The 19,027-nt window shown below is 38.7% G+C and overlaps 1 protein-coding gene across 1 annotated transcript in view; it reads left to right on the top strand.

Moving 5' to 3' along the window:
* Window positions 1-1,276: 1,276 nt before the first annotated feature.
* Window positions 1,277-19,027, top strand: part of LOC139716798 (zinc-regulated GTPase metalloprotein activator 1-like) — a 113,405-nt gene continuing 95,654 nt past the window's right edge. The window contains exons 1-11 of the mRNA XM_071628330.1: window positions 1,277-1,398; window positions 2,825-2,911; window positions 3,499-3,595; window positions 4,727-4,818; window positions 5,970-6,029; window positions 6,592-6,676; window positions 7,611-7,697; window positions 8,321-8,365; window positions 10,361-10,417; window positions 11,224-11,359; window positions 12,250-12,315. Of these exons, the coding sequence (XP_071484431.1) occupies window positions 1,281-1,398; window positions 2,825-2,911; window positions 3,499-3,595; window positions 4,727-4,818; window positions 5,970-6,029; window positions 6,592-6,676; window positions 7,611-7,697; window positions 8,321-8,365; window positions 10,361-10,417; window positions 11,224-11,359; window positions 12,250-12,315 (930 nt within the window). The 5' untranslated portion in view covers window positions 1,277-1,280. The remainder of the gene's footprint in view (window positions 1,399-2,824; window positions 2,912-3,498; window positions 3,596-4,726; window positions 4,819-5,969; window positions 6,030-6,591; window positions 6,677-7,610; window positions 7,698-8,320; window positions 8,366-10,360; window positions 10,418-11,223; window positions 11,360-12,249; window positions 12,316-19,027) is intronic.

Below are 19,027 nucleotides of genomic sequence, written 5' to 3'. Positions count from 1 at the left end.
ACACAAAATAGAAAATTTCAAACAAGAATGAACATAATTATATACAAATATAATACAAATATATACAAGATATCAACATACTTTTCAAATAAAATTTGCATAAAAGTATGTTATAAATAATATACTATACAAATGTAAATCTATCACATGAATTACGCACAATGCAGGCACTGCCTGATGCAAATAATCACGCAAAGGGTATATAAAATAAACTAAATCCAACGAAATAATAGTAGTCATCGCGTCAAAAGTCGTCACACAATGCGCGCTTGTGGTGTTTCGCGAAATTCCGTATTTGGGTCAAAGGTCGAGTTGAGGTAAACATCCACACGTGAATAGGAGGTAAGTGAAATATTTCATTTCAGAACGTAAAGTTTGTCTAAAAAAGAACACGAAATAGTAGATGTGATTGTTACGTATCTCAGTATGGGAAAAGGTAATGGTATTAGACCAGCATGTCGCTGTTCGTTGCATTTGTTCCCCGCAGTCCTCACGGGCTTTTATGTAGTCCCACATACTGATATAAATGTTGTATAGTAGTGAATAGTATTTTATAACACAAGACCGATGTAAATTTATATGTGGAGTCTAGACGCAGGCCCTACGTAGCTACGCAATTCAAAGAGAATCTACTGCTAACGTTAGAGGGAGACTAGCTACGTAGAGGAACTATTGTCTTGATGTATGTTAGTGTCCAGCAGTCACTGGCAATGACAAAATGAATGGCGGTGAATGGAGTGGTAACCGATATCAGGATACAGTCAATACTTCAATTATAAATATCGAAAATACTTTACGATCACTGATTCTGCAGTGAAGGTTGATGTTTTAGGTCGGAATAAACAACGCTTTCTTTGTGTAAAAGCGATTTTCTATATTTCAATACATATTTCCTTTCAATGGGGGGGGGGGGGACATCAAAGCAATTTCATCAACACTGTACACTGATAAAATCAAAATAATAAAAGCTATGATTAGAAGTGAAGGGTTTATCTATTTGGAACCTGAGATACACTGGCTTACTGCATGCAGGTAATATGCTCACATTTCACTCGCTTAGCAAGGGCAAGGCCAAAAGAAAGACTACAATGTAGGTATGTGATCTGAAAAAAATCAAGTCTCCGCACTATGATGACATGTATTGCGTATTGTTGAAGTTGTTATCAGGGTTATACCACTCAGATTACCTTGTTAGTATACCATTTAGATTACCTTGTTAGTCCTTTTCTCATGTATGTTGTTGCATCATGTTTTTGTCCCACATGACCTAAGTCACTAAAATGGCAGACCTGAGCTCAGATGAAGAGTGCCCTGACCTCATCCCTGCTCCTGTCCCTCCAGAGACAAGTGATAAACCAACCTGCAAGATACCAGTCACCATAATTACTGGATTCCTGGGTAAAGAGATTTATTATATCTATCTAACTATCTATCTATCTATCTATCTATCTATCTATTTATCTATCTATCTATTTATCTATCTGTCTATCTATCTATCTATCTATCTATTTATCTATCTATCTATCTATCTATTTATCTATTTATCTATCTATCTGTCTATCTATCTAACTATATATCTATCTATCTATCTGTCTATCTATCTATCTATCTATCTGTCTATCTAGCTATCTATCTATCTAGATACATCTATCTATACACACACAATTGTATAATATGTAAATAAGATCCCCTACACTTATGATATGTGTATAAACTGGAGAAAAGTATTCTAAAATCACACATTTCAATTCTTCACGGATTCAGTTCTTGTAAGTATAAATAAAAAGGGGAAAAAATCTCTGTAATGTTTAGTTTCAGATTAACAATTGCTACCCAAGCTCAAAATTTGATTAAGTTTCGTTGTATGTACAAAATTGTCAGTTTTAACTTTCAACAAGCATAGATAGCCAAGGAAATCAATATTTTTGGACCAGTCTGTAATTATGATTTTTTTTTTCCCCCAGTACCGGTACCGTATGCTTTAGGAAGTTGATAACGTCATGGATGCATCTCTTTCTATCACAAAATCAACTTGAGTGTTATTGGGAAATGTTGATATCTAGAAATATAATTGTTATTAGTTAATATGCAACATGCCTTCTAAAAGGCTTCATCATATATTTACATCCACCACAGAAGCTCTTCAAACCATAAGCTTTGCAGAAGTCTACATGCATCAGACATGGGGCCTGTCTTATAAAGACTTGTGATAGAAATCAATCACAAGTTTCTTGTGAGCTGCAATGCAAGTTGCGATTGATTTGGGGACTTGTGATTGATTTGAAGTCTTTATAAGACGGGGCCCTGCTGTATTGGTGTTACTACTTCCAGATGTGAAGAAAACTCTTGGACATAGAGAAAAGTTTCCTCCAAATCATAATATTGAACAGTGCAATGGAGAATTGATGGTACTCCAGATAGTATAGTTGAATCAAATCACAAAATTGTAGAGTAGTCAAAGTATCCTTTTTTGTTGTTGTTGTTTGGAATTCATGAGCTTATTACAGTGGTCTTCGAGAATTCAATGATATATGATTGAGGAATTTATCATTTTGTTTGCTGCTTACTTTGTTATTGTTTGCATATTTCTTTTTTTGTGTATAATTTCAACACAGTAAGTACAAAAATCTCCACTTCTACGCAGAACATCAGAAGCAATGGTAAATCCCTGAAGGAAGCTTGGTATTCAGCAATGCTTTCTTCTTTTTCTTGGAGTATGTCAGTGGGGACTTTTATTCATTAGACTAAAATTACACATTCCTATCACTCTATTAATGTGAATACTTGACACTCTCTGCCTTTTTGTAATTCACATGACACAAAGGTGCTGGAAAGACCACTCTCCTGAACTACATTTTGACCGAGCAACATGAAAAGAAGATAGCGGTGATACTCAATGAATTTGGAGCAGGTATGGTATCGAGTTTTATATAACAGTATATGTCAAGAAAACCCGGTGAAGAGCTGTCTCTCAATTGCCTTTGCCCTTCAGCAAATTTGATCATTCATATTTTTTTTCCTTCATAATTACATGACTGATAGATCTGAGCTATATGTTGGTAGGTATGTTCATTAATTCATCAGCATTGGTTTCTTTTCAATCTCGTGGATAGGACTGCATATTGTATAAATGGAAGATTGAGTTCTGGTCATCTTACTGTTCAACAAATTGTCCTGTAGTAACACTGTTTTTTAGTGATCGAGAAATAAGATTGCATTACAAGTACTGTACCTATTGCAATCTATTTCTTTTGTTGGTAGTAACCGAAATTTGCAAGAATATTATTTGGAACGCTGATTTTAATGTACATGCAGCAAACAAGACATTCTTATTAATGTTTTCATTCCTTCCGAGTTAGATTCAGTCTTTTTCTTTGTTAAAGAAGGTTGTTACAAACAAGTAATGTAACAGTTGCAAGCTCTAGATGAAATAACTGCTTTTTTTTTGTGTGTAAATGTGTGATTTACACACCTTTTCTTGTTCTGCTCCCATAATAGGGAGTGCAGTGGAACAGTCTATGTCTATTGGCCAATCAGGGGAGCTTTATGAAGAGTGGCTAGAGTTGCGCAATGGCTGCCTATGCTGTTCTGTTAAGTGAGTTAAATTGTGGGAATATTATGTGAAACTGTGGAACAGTCACTTGTGAAAGCAGAGCTATCACTATTAACTGTACTAGTATTCATTTTTTTTTAAATCCTGAGGGCTAAATCAGTTTCAATAAGAATACAAATGCAGTTACAGCTGTACATGGTACACTTGGTTTGATCAGCAGGCCATGAGATACTTCTTTGCATGGTCAGCTGGAGCAGAAATAGTAGCAAAATATTGCAAAACAAGTTTTGGTTTCATATAGATTTTTAGAGCATATGTAGCGCTCATGAAGTAAAGTTACATTAATTTGTATGATGCTAGACAAAGTGACAATAAGGAAATGGCCCAGTTGAACCTCTTTCTGCTTGCTTGGCAGTACCTTATGGCTGTGACACAGTTTTCATTTGATGTGTTCAATGATTCATATCAACCAATGCCACCTTACTGCTTGAGAGCTACAGTAAAAACCTTTGTATAATGATACAGTGCACTCCCGTTATAACAAACACGGTTATAACGAAATTCCGGTTACAGTGAAGTAAAATTTCAGGCCACAACATTATCATTATGTTTTTTTCTTGTTTATTTGTTTGGTTATCACGAAAATTTCAATATAACGAAAGAAAATTGCCGGTCCTGAGAACTTCGTTATAATGGGAGTCCACTCTATTACCCTCTGCAAAATATATTTATCCAGTACTCAGTAATGAGCTGTATCCTTGACTCACCTGGTCTGGAAAATAAACACTACTATAATATAGCATTAGAAAGTGGAAAACTGTATGTATGAGTGATGCTGCCCTTTGATAGCTTTGGAATTTAAAAACAGCTCAGTCATCTCCATTGCTGGCTGTTCACTTCAGCATTATTTAGAGAGCTGTTGAAGATGGGAGCTATGAGTGTTTACCAAAGACCATTTGTTTTTCCATAGTGTATATTTTTTTGTCATCAGAATGAATAGAAATTAAAAAGGTTGAACTGTTGCTAAATCTTCAATTTGTAACCCCAATTGAATCACTCCGTGGACAGTACGATAGAGGAATAAGTGTGTAAATATGAAGACTTGCTCATTGTAAGCAAAAGAACATCTGTGAATTGATGTTTGATACATGTATGATGATGAATTTCCTGCAGAGATAATGGTGTCCAAGCCATTGAGAACCTGATGAAGAAAAGGGGAAAATTTGACTACATTCTCTTGGAGACCACTGGCCTCGCTGACCCAGGTGAGAGTACAGCTATTTGTACAACCTATAATTAAAGAACACCTACTTGTGTCTGAGTGAGTTGAACCTGTTAACCCTCTCTGTGCTGTGCTTACCCGTCTCCAATCTGCCAGTAGGTACTGTCAATTCCTCACTAATGTCCTGCAGCACTTTGTCAAGAATACTAAGAATGATATCCTTGATAGATCCTGACAGTGTCCCAACTGCCGTCCTGGGGGACTGTCTCATTGGTACAACTGAGTACTTTGTTTAATGGAATGACCTCTAACTCTCCTCCATTGTCTTCCTCCTCCTTCTCTCCTCCTCCTCTTCCTCATCCTCCTCCTCCCCCTCCTCCTCTTCCTCTTCCTCTTCCTCCACCTCCTCTTTCTCTTCCACCTCCTCCTCTTTCTCCTCCTCCACCTTCTCCTCCACTTCTTCCTCCTCCTCCTCCTCCTCCTCCTTCACCTCTTCCTCTTTCTCCTCCGTTTTCTCCTCCTCCACCTCCACTTCCTCTTTTTCTACTCCTCCTCCTCCTCCTCCACCACCTCCTCCTCCTCTTCCTACTCCTCCTCCTCCTCCTCCACCACCTCCTCCTCCTCTTCCTGCTCCTCCTCCTCCTCCTTCACCACCACCTCCTCCTCTTCCTCCACCACCTCCTCTTCCCCCTCCTCCTCCTCCTCCTCCCCCTCCTCCACCTTTTCCTCCTCCCTCCTCCTCCTCCTCCACCACCACCTCATCCTCTTTCTCCTCCTCTGCTTCTTCCTCCTCCTCCTCCTCCTCCTCCTCCTCATCCTTTTCAGAATTTGTGCTTTGAGATGTACACTAGTCAATGTATAGCTCTGCCTTAGTGGACAATTTTGCAAGATGCCTCAAGGGCATGTAATATCTGTATAATGTTTAGGAGTATATGAATATAATGCATTTGCATTTTGTGATGACAGCAATTTAGATAAAACTTTAAAGCATGTCTGTATGCTCATGTAGCCGATTAAAAATGCTGAATGTGCCCCACTAGTATGGGAAAAATCAGCATAAAAAGAAATTATGATATAATTATGGTACAACTTTCCAACATTTCATGCTATAGCCCTGAAGATTCATTTGTATGTTATACAAAATTCCCTGTACCCTGGTTTTCCTACTATTCTGTATTCTGTCTTTCATTGCAGGACCAATTGCTTCTATATTTTGGCTCGATGATGAACTTGGGAGTGAGATATACCTTGATGGTAAGTGAAACATATTACTTCTATTTTGTAAGTTGTGTTTGATTTGAAGATGTTATTGTTATTTTTCACGAAGAAACTGTAAAATGGCACTGTGAAAAAATTGATTGGAACTGCAGCCATACAAAAATTAACACCCTGTGAAGGAGATCTTGAGAAAATACATATGCACTAGACCCGCCCTTCTCAAACTTTTTCAACCCAAGGCCCACTTTGGCTCCTTATTATTATTATTATTTTTTTTTTTTTTGAGAACCAGTTAGATCATATATTAATCTTTTTTATTTCATTTTTGGCTGACATCGCGGCCCACCTGTGAGAGCTTTGTGACCCACTGGTTGAGAAGTGTGGCACTCGACCATTTAGTAGTTTGTGCTGTAAACACATTCAGCATCTACATGGACTCACACATGCACATTTAAACATACTGTAGCATTACATTTTTAAATCCCATCGTGAGTGCTAGGGTGCTTGCAACAAAACTTACTCTTACCTCATTTGTTTCATGTCAAACTTTAAACCTAAGGCTCAACTCTCTTCCATTATTTTTGTTATTTGTTTTAAGGTATAATTACAGTGATAGATGCCAAGTTTGGTCTACAGCACATACAAGAAGAGAAGCCGGACGGAATCGCCAATGAAGCTGTGAGGTAGGAAGAAAGCATGGTGTCTTGTTTTCATTCTTGTGTGGTAATCAATTAGAGCAGTTCTGTTCAGCTCATGCGTTAATCTTTCTGCTGGCTACTGTAAAAGTGGATATTTTCGCGCGACTAATTTCTCGCACTTGGCCGGGCAGGAAGAGTTTCGCGTGTTTTTAATTCCGCGGAATCAAGACATCACGTACAGGAACATATGGCAAGCAAAAACATTCGCGTGCTTTTATGTTCGCACTAGTTTCTGGTTGCACGAAATGCGCGAAAATTTCAACACCGCGAAAATTTCCACTTTTACAGTATCTTACTCTTTATATGATGATGTTTTGGATGCACAGTGTGACAAATTATAAACCTTCGGAAAGCTGAGAATGTGAAAAGTGAAATACCATAATCATGCCCCCAGTGAATTAGACGTCTCCTCCAGATCGAGTGAAGGCCATAGAGGAGATTTAATCCACCCTAATTTAAATTTTCGTGAATAAAGAGAGTGAAAGCAAATAAGAGTTTGATTTATTTGTCCATTAAAATGAGGAAAAGAATGAAGAAAGTAATGAATAGTCTGAGTTTAAAACAATTTCAACAAATGGTGATATTGGTATTTAAACAATATGACAGTAGTGTTCACCCTGTAGTTGAGATGTGCTTGAATTTGTGATTTTATTGTCAGTTTAAACTTGTTTTATCGAACAAGGGCGTAGATTTCTCAAATGTTTCTGAAATTGTTTGAGAATATCTTCACTGAGGTGTCAATGAAGTTTAACAGGCATGCTACATTTTTCCCCCATTTGAGTTGATTGTAACATATTCAAATGAATATTAGATAGTGAAGATAAAGCATTGTCAGGTAGTTCTAAAAAATACTCTGACTTTATAGGGAATTTTTGTTTTCATTTGCCATGTGAACATTTTATTTGTTTGCTTCCCCCAGACAAGTTGCCATGGCTGATTTAATTATTCTGAACAAGACAGACCTCGTGTCACGGCAAGAACTCGATGAGGTCAGGGGTGTGCTCAGGTAAATCATCTCTCATCTCCGCTGACTTTGATTACAACAGGGTACTGTAAAGCAAGAAATGTTTGCGGCATAAAATTTTCATGAATATGAGCCGACTGCCTTTCTTGTGGCACAGAATTTTTGTGAATTGCCACTGGCATTCATGATCAATGCATATCATGTAGACAAGAACTTTTGCGTGCATTTTAATTCCGTAATTTTTGGCTCTTGCAAATTTTGAGAAATTAAAATGCACACAAACATTCCTGGTTTTACAGTAATATCATGCATCCATGAAAATAATGATTTTGTATCGCTCATGTAGCTGTGGTTTCAACCCCAACTCACTCAGCTCCCATGACCCCTACACATTACACTCCAGAATTCCACCTTTGAATGAATAAGGACAGGAGCAAGAGAGAGAAAGAGAGAGAGAGAGAGAGAGAGAGAGAGAGAGAGAGAGAGAGAGTAAAAGATGAAATATTGATGAGAGTCAGTGTGAAATATAAATAAATGCTGTAGTTTGATGTCAAAAGATGTTTTGATAATTGTGACAATATTTTTTTTTAGAAACCAGTATATAAAATTCTCTGTATAGTGATATCAACTTTTTGTATCACCTCAATTGATTTTGTACACACCAGGCACATCAACAGTTTAGCAAATCTACAGGAAACACAGAGGGCAAGGTGAGTATGCTTCTCAGCTCTTCCAGTCCCATTGGCAATATATCTATATAGTGTGACTATGCATCACAAAACCAACAAAATGTTGCTCGACCTCATTTTATGCAAGGACTAAAAATAGGTGAAATGAGTCAGTCTTTGTTTTTTTTTTATATTATCGGAAAGAGCTATTTTTCTTCTACACTATTCTAAAGTTTGGGATCATAAAACCAATGGATTTTTTTTTTAAATAGTTTTTCCACAACACGTTTTGTAGAAAAGTATGATTACGTATGTCTTTAAATAGAGGCCCCTTTTCATTTCTTAAAAACCCTTTAAACAACCCTCACTTTGAAGTCTTATAATTTTTGAAAGGCTGGTGCTACAGCCTTCAAAGTTGGTATCAGTTATGAATAGAATGTGCTTAATGAGTGTGGGTAATTTCAGCTTTATCTGGTAATCCCTTCATTGTGGTCGCTACAGAGTCTTACATCCTGTCTTTTGTCCCTTTCATAGCACAGAGGACAGCTTGGTGAGATTAAGCGCTTGAACAGACACTAAACTTCAAAGATTCCTTTCCAAGTAACACTTTTTCAGAGGGCATACTTTCTTTCTATTATTCAGATAAGTTAAGAAAGTCCATTTGAAGTTACGCATCATTTTAAGCTTACAGTCTGCTCTTTCAGAATCTGTCCTTAACTAAAAATCCATATCTGACAACTTTTTGTTGTTTTTGTGATGCGGGGTCACATATAAAGTCAACAGAATTTCAAGCTGTCATAGTTCTGAGAGTGTCAAACTATAGGATATATTTTGAGACATTCAGCTCAAGAACTTGCACCACAAACTGTTACAGCTACACAGCTCTGTCCAACTTTGTGTGATACCTACAAACATTGAATTCACATTGTTCTATCCAATTGCTGATCAGTATTTTTTGTAGGTACACTTCCATATGAATGTAATATATCCTGTATTTTAAGAAAATTTAAGGAAAAATTAATAGTGTGGATGGAGTGTGTGCATCGGTATTGACATGCACAAGTAAGAAAACTACCCATGAATTAGGTACACATGGAGGAAGGGTGCTTCTGTTTCAGGGTTATATACTTTGCACGATGCTAGAATTTTACTCCTTTGGCAAAGCAGAACTTCCATCCTGATTTATACACCTGTATAAAGAATTAATGAAATCACAAAATAGATATATGCTCAATAGATACACTGTATATACTCAAAGGTGATGCATATTTATGTTACAAGAAAGAAATGGTAGAGGCTCCAGCATGATTCAATTCAATTCAATTGAATTCATTTATTTTCATACTTCTCGTATATGAATAGTACATCAGAAGTAATAATACAAGTTCTTTACCTTGTAAACAATGTGCAAAAACAAACAATATACATGGTAATACAGGGAATAATTTTCCTGGTATCGCATCGCAATTTGCTATGCATTTTTACACCACTGCTACACAAACTAACTTTTGTGTAGCACTTTTCTTACATAGAAGTGTACAGGATATCATTGAAGATATTTTTCATCAGCTGAAATTGCTAATGAAATTTGAGTTTGACAATTATTCCCTGTAATAACACAGCAATTGTAATAACTGGTGGAAATCGAAATGGGGTTGAGCAAAGAGAAGTATGACGGGACCTACATGAAAGCAAGCTTGTTTGGCTGTAAGCCCCGACTTTATGAGAATGAGTTTACGAGAAATTAAAAGCAACAATAAGAAATGTCCATGATGAAGGTGATCTTGATGATCTTGAAATGTGCAAAATAAAAGGGGCGTTTCCACATTAACCCCTTGTGTGCATAAACCCCACAGCATTGTATACACTGTCCAAAGTCCCTGGCACAGAAGGGGTTAATGTCACGGAGTGCCCAGTAGGAGAAGGTCAGACCTAGCTTCCTGACTCCAATTATCAAATAAAAGTCTCTGTGTTTTCATAAGTCTGTTATTAATGTTACATCAAGTTTTAGATGACTGATTTTGTGTTTCCTTCCAGGATTGATCTGGATCTGATATTAGACCTCCATGCGTATGACTCACAGAGCGACATAACGTAAGTCTTTAGAAAGCAGTAAAAAGGTTTTTTCTTTGAAAGAAATTTAAAGCTGCAGTATTGTATTCAAATGGATTGTATCCGGCTGTTCACATTTTGGGGATTCCAAAAGTAGTCATGGCTCTGTGCAGCCACAAAAGAGCGAAACATACTTTCTCAGCATTTTGAAAGTAGTCTTTAACTTTGGGAAAAAAAACCACACAAAATTGTATTGAATTCAAAGAATTTGACAATAACCATGTTTGGATATTGGTATTTTAAAGTTCTGCAGGCCTTAACTTTCATAGTTTTGAGTGATATACCCTACATGTGCAAAATTTCCCATAGAAGTGATGTAATATCAAAGCTACAAGATGGAGATCCTCTTTGGAAAAATATTTCATTTTTCTGATTTTTGAAAAAGTTTGCAGCGAGGTAGATATATCCTGTGGCATCTATCTCATATGAGTTCCTTTTATTCTAAACAGAAAACAGAATTGAACAGAGTTTGAATACCGATAGAGGTGTTCTAACATTGTTGAGGCGCTGTGGTCTAGTACATTGTGTTCTGTGCTTTCAGTGAAAAGGTTCAGGGTTTGTACCCCTGCCCCATTACTCATGACCAAGGCAGATTTCCTACTGTGCATAGTTCTCCATGAAGTTGCTTGTCATTTTTCATACTCTGGCTGTCATGCGTAATCCACATACATCTATGGCATACTCAGTCAATCATTCAGAACAAACATGGATAATATTCAGTTGCTTTGCCTTAAAAGTTCCATAAATTTTAAAGCTTAGCACCATGATTATGCTGTTTTGTGTTTCAGTGGATATCAGCTGCTGGAGAAGAAAGGTCTGAACTCTGACCCCAGCTCAAAGGGTCACCTCGACCCCGAGGTCACCACGGTAACATTCCAGGTCAAAGGTAGTGTGCTATCATCGGATCTAGAAGACTTTTTACAGGTGAGTTGTGGAAATGGAGATCAGTGCGACCGGCAGACTTGTAATAAGTGTAATCTTGCAAATCAATGTACCCTTTCATCATTTGATTTTGTTTTTTCTTCAGAAATATTCCATAAATATTTGGTGTTTCACCTTTAAAAAACAAAGAATGATGGTGTGTTCTTATCTAGAGTTATTAGACATATTGACCTGACAAAATTTATCAATGTCAAAGAATAAAGACAAGCAAGCACAATCTTTGTTTTGAGAAATGATCAAATAAAAAAATGAGCAAAAATTGACTTGCACATTTCTGCCAGAGAATGATGACCTAAAGTCTGACACAAGATGTTTACAAAGGTTAGGAGTTAACCTCTTGCCTCATGAAATGTGGTGATTTCCACAAGTTTGATGCATGTAACATTGATTCCTGTGCAGAGTGAGTTAGTAGCCCCCTCATATATGTACATGCTCTTATACAAGTTGGCTGATAACCCTTCAAAATCATTCCTTTTAGAGGCAGTTCTCAGTGGTAGTGAAAAGAAATTTAGACTCAACCTTGTGGTTATGAAATGGTGCACTCCCATATCTCTATAATATGATGCTTTTCATGAGATTGATGATATTTTCACAGTCACGGAGCATGAAAAACCCCTAACCATACCTTGGGTTAAGAAGATTCTGGCTTGACAAATGCTTTTGACTGCATTCTTCATTTTTCCCTAGTCACATGATGCTCCCTTGTGCAAGAATTTGTTTTGCACCACAGCTTAGAGTGGACAAGAGTAGCTAAGCAATGAGAAGTCTGTGTGTGGAGCATGGGCATAGATTGAAATTGATGGAGTTGCCAGCATTGCTATTAATGAGATATTGTTCTGCTGCTGCTCTCAACACTTTTTCATACCTCTCAGAGTATACTGTGGGATAAGGCATTGCAGAACAGCAGACAGCAGCCCATGGATGTCATGAGGTTAAAGGTCAGTTTCAATCATTTTTCAATCTCACTTTTATTCTCTTTGTTTTCAGTCCGGCCCAGACACATTCACCCACTGGGTCCTGTGCACTTAATTTCGTAAAAGTAAAAATCAAAGAAGTAAAGCAATGATGGGAAGACTGTGTATCAGACAGCAAAAGCTATGATATACATTGTAGGCCTGCTATATGTGGCATATGTTTAGCAAGTGTAATTTTAGGACTTCCCGACAATTTTTTGAGTGATTAAATTCGCGATCGCAGAGTACAGCAGAGGACAGAGAAATGTATGCATGCACGTAGCATTCACGCCGGGATCAGAGTTGATATTTTTTCTTGTGTCGTTAAATTTGCGAAGAGCACTCAACTCACAAAATTCGCAAAAAAAAAAAACAACCTGCGGAATATATGGCATATACAATACTGTTCGCACCATACAAGCACATTTTGTGAATTGGTACCTGCGAGATGATTGTGCACTGGGTTCAATATGTGATCGAGAAGCACAGTGATGTAATGATAAACAAGTTTTATCCCTTTGACTAAAAAAAAAAAAGAATGATTAGGGATTTCTTACCTTGGAGACAATATGTATACAAGGCATTTTTGTTATAGGTGGCAAAGTTTTTGTGAGTTGTTAATTTTTGCAGAATTTAGTCCACTTGTGATATTACCGAAAGTGACAACGCTACACAGTGTGTCAGAATACAGTGTGCCATCCTTGGTAATGTTCGTGTGTGACATATTCATGTATGTTGGAAACATACAAATGAAGAGTTCGTTCGCAAAAACCGATAAGTCCATATTTGCCAAATGGAGATATTTGTGATTAAAGGTCAAGAAAAATAAAGAGAATAATAAGAAAATTGTTGCTTCTTTTGACCATAACTTCAAAAATGTACCTGTATATGTAGTGACCAATATATCATTTAAAAGGTATTATTTTGTACTTTATGACAGAGACCGTACTTCGAAATCTTCAAAAATGGACTTATCGGTTTTTGCGAACAAACTCTTCAAATGTACAACTTTTCTTGCTTGGTGCTTGTTTTGTGTTATAAACATGCATATGTTACATATACAGTGTGCCTATGAAGGACACATCTTGTTTGCTGTTTATTCCAGTGTTATCATATGACATTTTATGTGAATGTTATTTACATAATATGTATAGCATTTTACTCCCGGCATTGGTTTTGTGGTATACATAAGTTCAATTCCTGTGTATGATGCAATACAGTAGAGACAACAAAAACGGAGTAACTCCGTGGATGCACAGTGCTAATGCCTTTCTGCTTCTCAGCTAAGCAGCTATCTATGAGAATACCAAGGTCTGTCACTAAAACAAAACAAGAAATAACACAAATAACAGCTAAGGAGAAATGGTCATGAAAAAAGAGCAGCAAACTTGCTGAATGAGCACCTGTAACATGCAGCGTATTTGATAATACAAAACCTGTGGAGGTCACAATCTAATTCTCTTTAGACAATGTCACTTTAACCTATTGCCTACAGATCCTGGTAGGTCCTGTACAAAGTCTATGAGAATTTAAAGATGTGGTGGGGAATATATTAAAGGAGGACTCTCATGGAAACCACGGGGAAACAAATGATGTGAAAGTAGGGACCGATAACACTTACAAACAAATACTTCATTTTAGTTTCTACCAAAAAAAAAAGAATGTTCTTGGTGCTGATGGTACATTGTGTCAAGAAAACAGAATTCCAGCTTTGCTGAGCAATGGCCAATTTGTTGACTTTGGTCATTTGGAACAGAAGACAGTGCAAATATATGGAGCGAATTCATCCATTACTCCAGTGACCCAGGATACTATGCTGCAGTGGTACCAGTAGTACCAGTAGTTGAGATTAGTGGGATTTAGAAGGTCAAAGCACTCTGTCTGAGATCCATAATATTCTGAGTATTGAAAATAATTGAGATGATTTAACAGCACCATAAATGTGGATTAGAGTACGGTATCATACGCTGTCCTCTATCTTTTTGAACATCTTCCAAATGAGTGTGAGTGGATGTGTGAACATCTAAATTGACGTAGCCACAAATCTGAATCATACTTTCCATCTCTCTTCAGTCCATTTCAACTCTCCTCCAAGAAATGATTGTAAATAAACATTGGTGGCGCGAGCTGAAAATCTGCCGAGATCCATCCTCCGAGTGGAAGGGTGCCCTCTCTGGCGGCCTAGATGTCGCTGTGAATTGATGCTCACTTAGGCATGAGTGGGGTTATCATTGGGCTTCGAAGCAAATCTGTTCTGATGTCCGTCGATCCTCGGACTTGAGAAATAATTGGAGGAGGCTTGAGGCAGGCCTCAACATCTTATACCCCCTGATGATACTGTACCTTAGAATATCTGAAATAGCTACACACTGGGCATTTTGTGGGAGCAATTTTGGGTCATTGTTGAGAGGGGTCAAGGAAAAATGGATGAGGTTGGATGTGTTACTGTGGGCGATATAGGTAATCCAGGCAACTGGGCCTTTCTCCAGTGGGGGCTTGAGGGGGGGGGGGGGGGGGGGGGGGAGGGGGCGGGGGAGAGAGAATTCTACCTGTGAGGAATTTGCTAATCGCTTGTTGTCACTGTAGCGCCCATCAACCAATCAGCATGCTTGGCCATTGTTAGCCGCATTCCAGTGATTGGTGGATTTGTGGCAACCCAGAGGAATTTACGTCTCCGTGCCTACGAGCTGTGCACTCCTGTGTCTGAAGTGTGTGTGTCACTTTGTTTTGCTCACTCCTTAATGCACATTGCTATCCTTTCAGTGTCCATTTTGGTGCAGCATAATACTTATCTTTTATTTGAATGACTAAGCTTATCTTTCTCCTTTTCAAATGTCATTTTGCTTTTGCTTTAGAGTTAACATTATTTGCCAAGAGAGTTTTTAAAAAAAAAGATGTGTTTGTCTCGTTACTTCATTACACAAAGTAAGCACTATCCAAATTGTGTTACTGGGATTATTTTGCAAGTACCGGTATGGATGGAGCAATATAATTATGAGAAGGGATGGCATCGTGCCATTATCTTGGCTTCCTGTGCTGGTGATACTTCAGACGGTCATTTTCAAATATTTCACCCAAGAGTCTTTTCACCCAGACATTACACTGGTATTTATCGTGCATGAGATATCTGTGGTATTTGAATCAGTGTTCCAGAGAGGGGTTACTGAAAAAACAAACAAAATAAAAACCAACTTTGTCAGTTATTCTACGCAGTAGTGGTAGGGAAAAAGAAAAACTTTCTTAAATCCTGAAGAATGACGGAGTGTTGCCATGACAACGGAGGCAAGGGATTAGACGGGTAATCCTGTTGGGGGTAATGCAGTATGCCCTGTGGACCACACCGTTTCGTGCTGTCTTTCGGAGATCTCCCCTACTGCAATGATAAAATCCTGTGAGCTATGCACATATTTGTAACATAGATTTCTTGCATTATGCATTCTGCAAATGAGACTCTCATGATGCATCCCTGAGCCAGGTATTCCTCTATCACCATAGTAACATCCACAGGTCAAAGGTCATGTACAGGACAAGAACCTCTTGATATTGGCAGACATATCAAATGAGTGACATGGGTCTATAAATTGCAGAAACTGATAGATGAGATATCATTTATTTGCATCACAAAATGAATAATTTCTTATGTCTGGTGCCACATTGTCTGTTCATTTGGAACAGGGTTGATCAACAACATGACAGTTCCTATCTGTAAAGCTACTGTATGATATTCTTTCAGAGATGAGTTGGTCATCCCTTACTGTACGACTCAATATTTTGTTGGTAGACTTGGTTCATCCCCGATTGGTATGCTAAATCCACTGTTGTTGTCTCATACGGTGTTAAAAGCTGAGATGGGACACCTCTTGTCTGATGGAAATGGGGGGGGGGGGGCTAACATCTTCTGCCACTACCATGGGACCGCACACAGAGCCGATTCCCGGTCCCGCGACGGGTCTGGCTCAGGTGTTGAAAGCGTGCCTGGCAGAAAAGAAGAAAAAGAAGAAGTTCAGAAGAGAGAGAGAAAAAATGGAGGGAGGTGGAAAAAGCGGGAGGTTACTCAAACAAGCCCAAGCCATTTGTAACAGATGTTACAATACTCTCTGCTAATGATGCCTCACTCGTCAACCGGGGCTGTACAGGGGTGGGGCAGTCAGGGAGAAAAAGATTTTTTGAGATGGGGAGGGGGTGGGGCACCTTAACAAGTTCATAGTCTTCTCATGCAGACTGTTTCATCCCCTTCTTCAAGCGTAACTTTTCCTTACCACTCTTTCTGGCCTTCATCTTCTTGTATAAAACTTTTCAATGAGAGACATTATGCTGTCTACCTATTAACCTAGAACAAGCTATAACTTAACTCATCATGCCTCACCAAAAACTGCAAAACAGGGCAGTAATATATCACATAATCTAATACGCTGCACAATTAGTTAAAAAACAAAAGAGGCAATAGTCAAATACATTCATCTTTTTTTTCATGCCCAGGAAGAATTATCTAGCAGATGAGCTGACATGATTATGATATGGTCTTATCTCCCCAGGAGAGCCTCTTCAGTGTTAGTATCACTATCATGAAGAACCTTGCAGGATCAGTACCTCAACTTTTCCAGAATGTGCAACCAATTCTGCACCCGGGTTGGGGGGGGGGGGGGGGATATCATATGCCAGACATCTTGTCCAACAATGTATTCACCAGACAGGTTTGAACCCTCGATCTGTTTAGGAGTTTCATTAGAACCCTGACCACTAGACCAGAATGATTCTTCCCTGTGGAGACTACTCTGTGATTGCACTACACACTTGCCATTGGTAGCTGGGAGGGAATGTTTTGGGACAATAGGGTCTGGCGAGTGAAGAACTAATTCACAAAAGAGCGCCCTCATTGTCAGTAATCTGTGGGTTGTATGGGGGTGGGGGGTTGGCTAGGGGATGAAGTTGAGGTGGGGCTGCAGGGAATGGTAGCCAATGAGGCAAAGTCTTACCTGTGCGGAAGAACAACAAAGGAGTGGACCCAACTTTCCTCAAAGCCCCGTTTGGAAAACATGGGGATCAAGTGAGTGGGCTGGCCAAATTGTTGTTGTGATTACCAACACATTGGTGGGTTATTCCCTCCAGAGGGGAACTCCTGACTAGACTCCACTTTCAGACCCTATATTTCAAAGAAGACACAAGTGTGGTGTTTAGCAATGCCCAATAATTGTGGCCCAGTTCTCTTTATCGAAGGTGCTGAAAAGTTGTGGTGACTGTTTGGACCATTATTCCCAGTGGGGAATTACTGGAATACTGGTTCATTTCATTGGGCTTCATTTTATTAGATATAGCATATTATATGCCATTTACTAGGTACTTACAAAATGTTCTTTAAATTTTTTCTTGCATATATGAATTATGGAATGACAGTATAGGTCTGTATTCATGTGATCATACGGAAGCAAGCTATCAGTAATGAAGTTGTCCAGGACAGCTGCAATGCAGACTGAACGTGGTGGACTACGTGCTCGCGTTTTGTAGATCACATCCGAAGGGGCGGATTAGCTGTTTGGGCAATGAGTTGAGACCGGAGGTTGTGTCACCGAGGCGAGGAGACGGGTGAGCTTGTGGGGTCTCTGACTTACCCTCTCCTTGTCTCAACATTGGGAGGCACACCTTTCTGCTATTTTTTTTTTTTTGTTGTCGTCTGCTCTGCGCCCGTCTAAAGTTCCTGGTGGTGTAATCCTCCCCACCGTCATCAAAACAGTCAACGATCTCTCTTGGCGGAGGCGATTAGCCATGCATCTGCAGTGTAATTACCGTGGCAACAGCAATTTTTCCAGCAAATAGCTCCACCTGCAAATATTTTCTCTCTCTCCCCATGTCCTTTGTGATCCCCACGAACGTTTGGCGACTTTATTTGCTCCGCTCGTCGCCGGCACAGGAGTAGAAATTTGAAACATGTTTTTGCCCCCCCTCCCCCCCCCCCCCCCCCCCCCACCACCATCCCCACCGTGTTTGTTGAGATATTTCCCCTGAGTTTGAGAGCAGTGATGTTTATTCAAACTTCGCAGCGGAATTTTTTTTTTTCATCTTGTTTGAATGCTGTAATGGAGAGAAAGGAGTTCAGACTTTATGCTGAATGTGACAAACTAGTAGTACTCTCAAGGCCGTTTGGTGTTGGTAAAAGGTCCTAGAACAACACAAGCAGAGTCTTGACACAACAAATGCATCCCATTCAACACCTATGGCCAATTTGGAACAGTATTCAGGATGCTTCCTTTTCTTTTTTTTTAAGGGGGTGGAGGGTCTTTCCCCCAACTGGATAAAGCATTCTGTCCACAGGAAGCAGTCACTGTGCGGGGTTTGAACCCAGGGTCTTCTATCTAAAGTCCTGTCATTTATACCATAGTGCTCTTTCAGATTATTCAACATGTCACTTTTTCATGCATTTGGGCTTATTATATTAATATAGTCTCATTTGAAGCCTTACTTGCCACTGTGAAATTGTATTGTTTGCTATTTGACACAATATGATATCAGTGCAGTTGCTTGTTTGTTCATTTTTCAGTTCTTTTTTTTTTGTCTTCCTTCATGCTTGTTCCATTGCTTGTCACACCTTATCCATGTATCTTATCTTATTTATAGATGAAGTGGAATACATTCGAAATTATGAAATGGGGCCTTTTGCTTGAGACCGAAACACACATGTGTATCAAATGGAAACCAGGAA

The sequence above is a fragment of the Diadema antillarum genome, unplaced genomic scaffold (assembly GCF_040938485.1).
Source record: "Diadema antillarum isolate AM-2024a unplaced genomic scaffold, OU_Dant_1.0 scf00000070, whole genome shotgun sequence".
NCBI classification, from domain to species: domain Eukaryota; kingdom Metazoa; phylum Echinodermata; class Echinoidea; order Diadematoida; family Diadematidae; genus Diadema; species Diadema antillarum.
The sequence above is the reverse complement of the archived record's forward strand: the minus strand, read 5'-3'. Positions and strand labels throughout refer to the sequence as shown.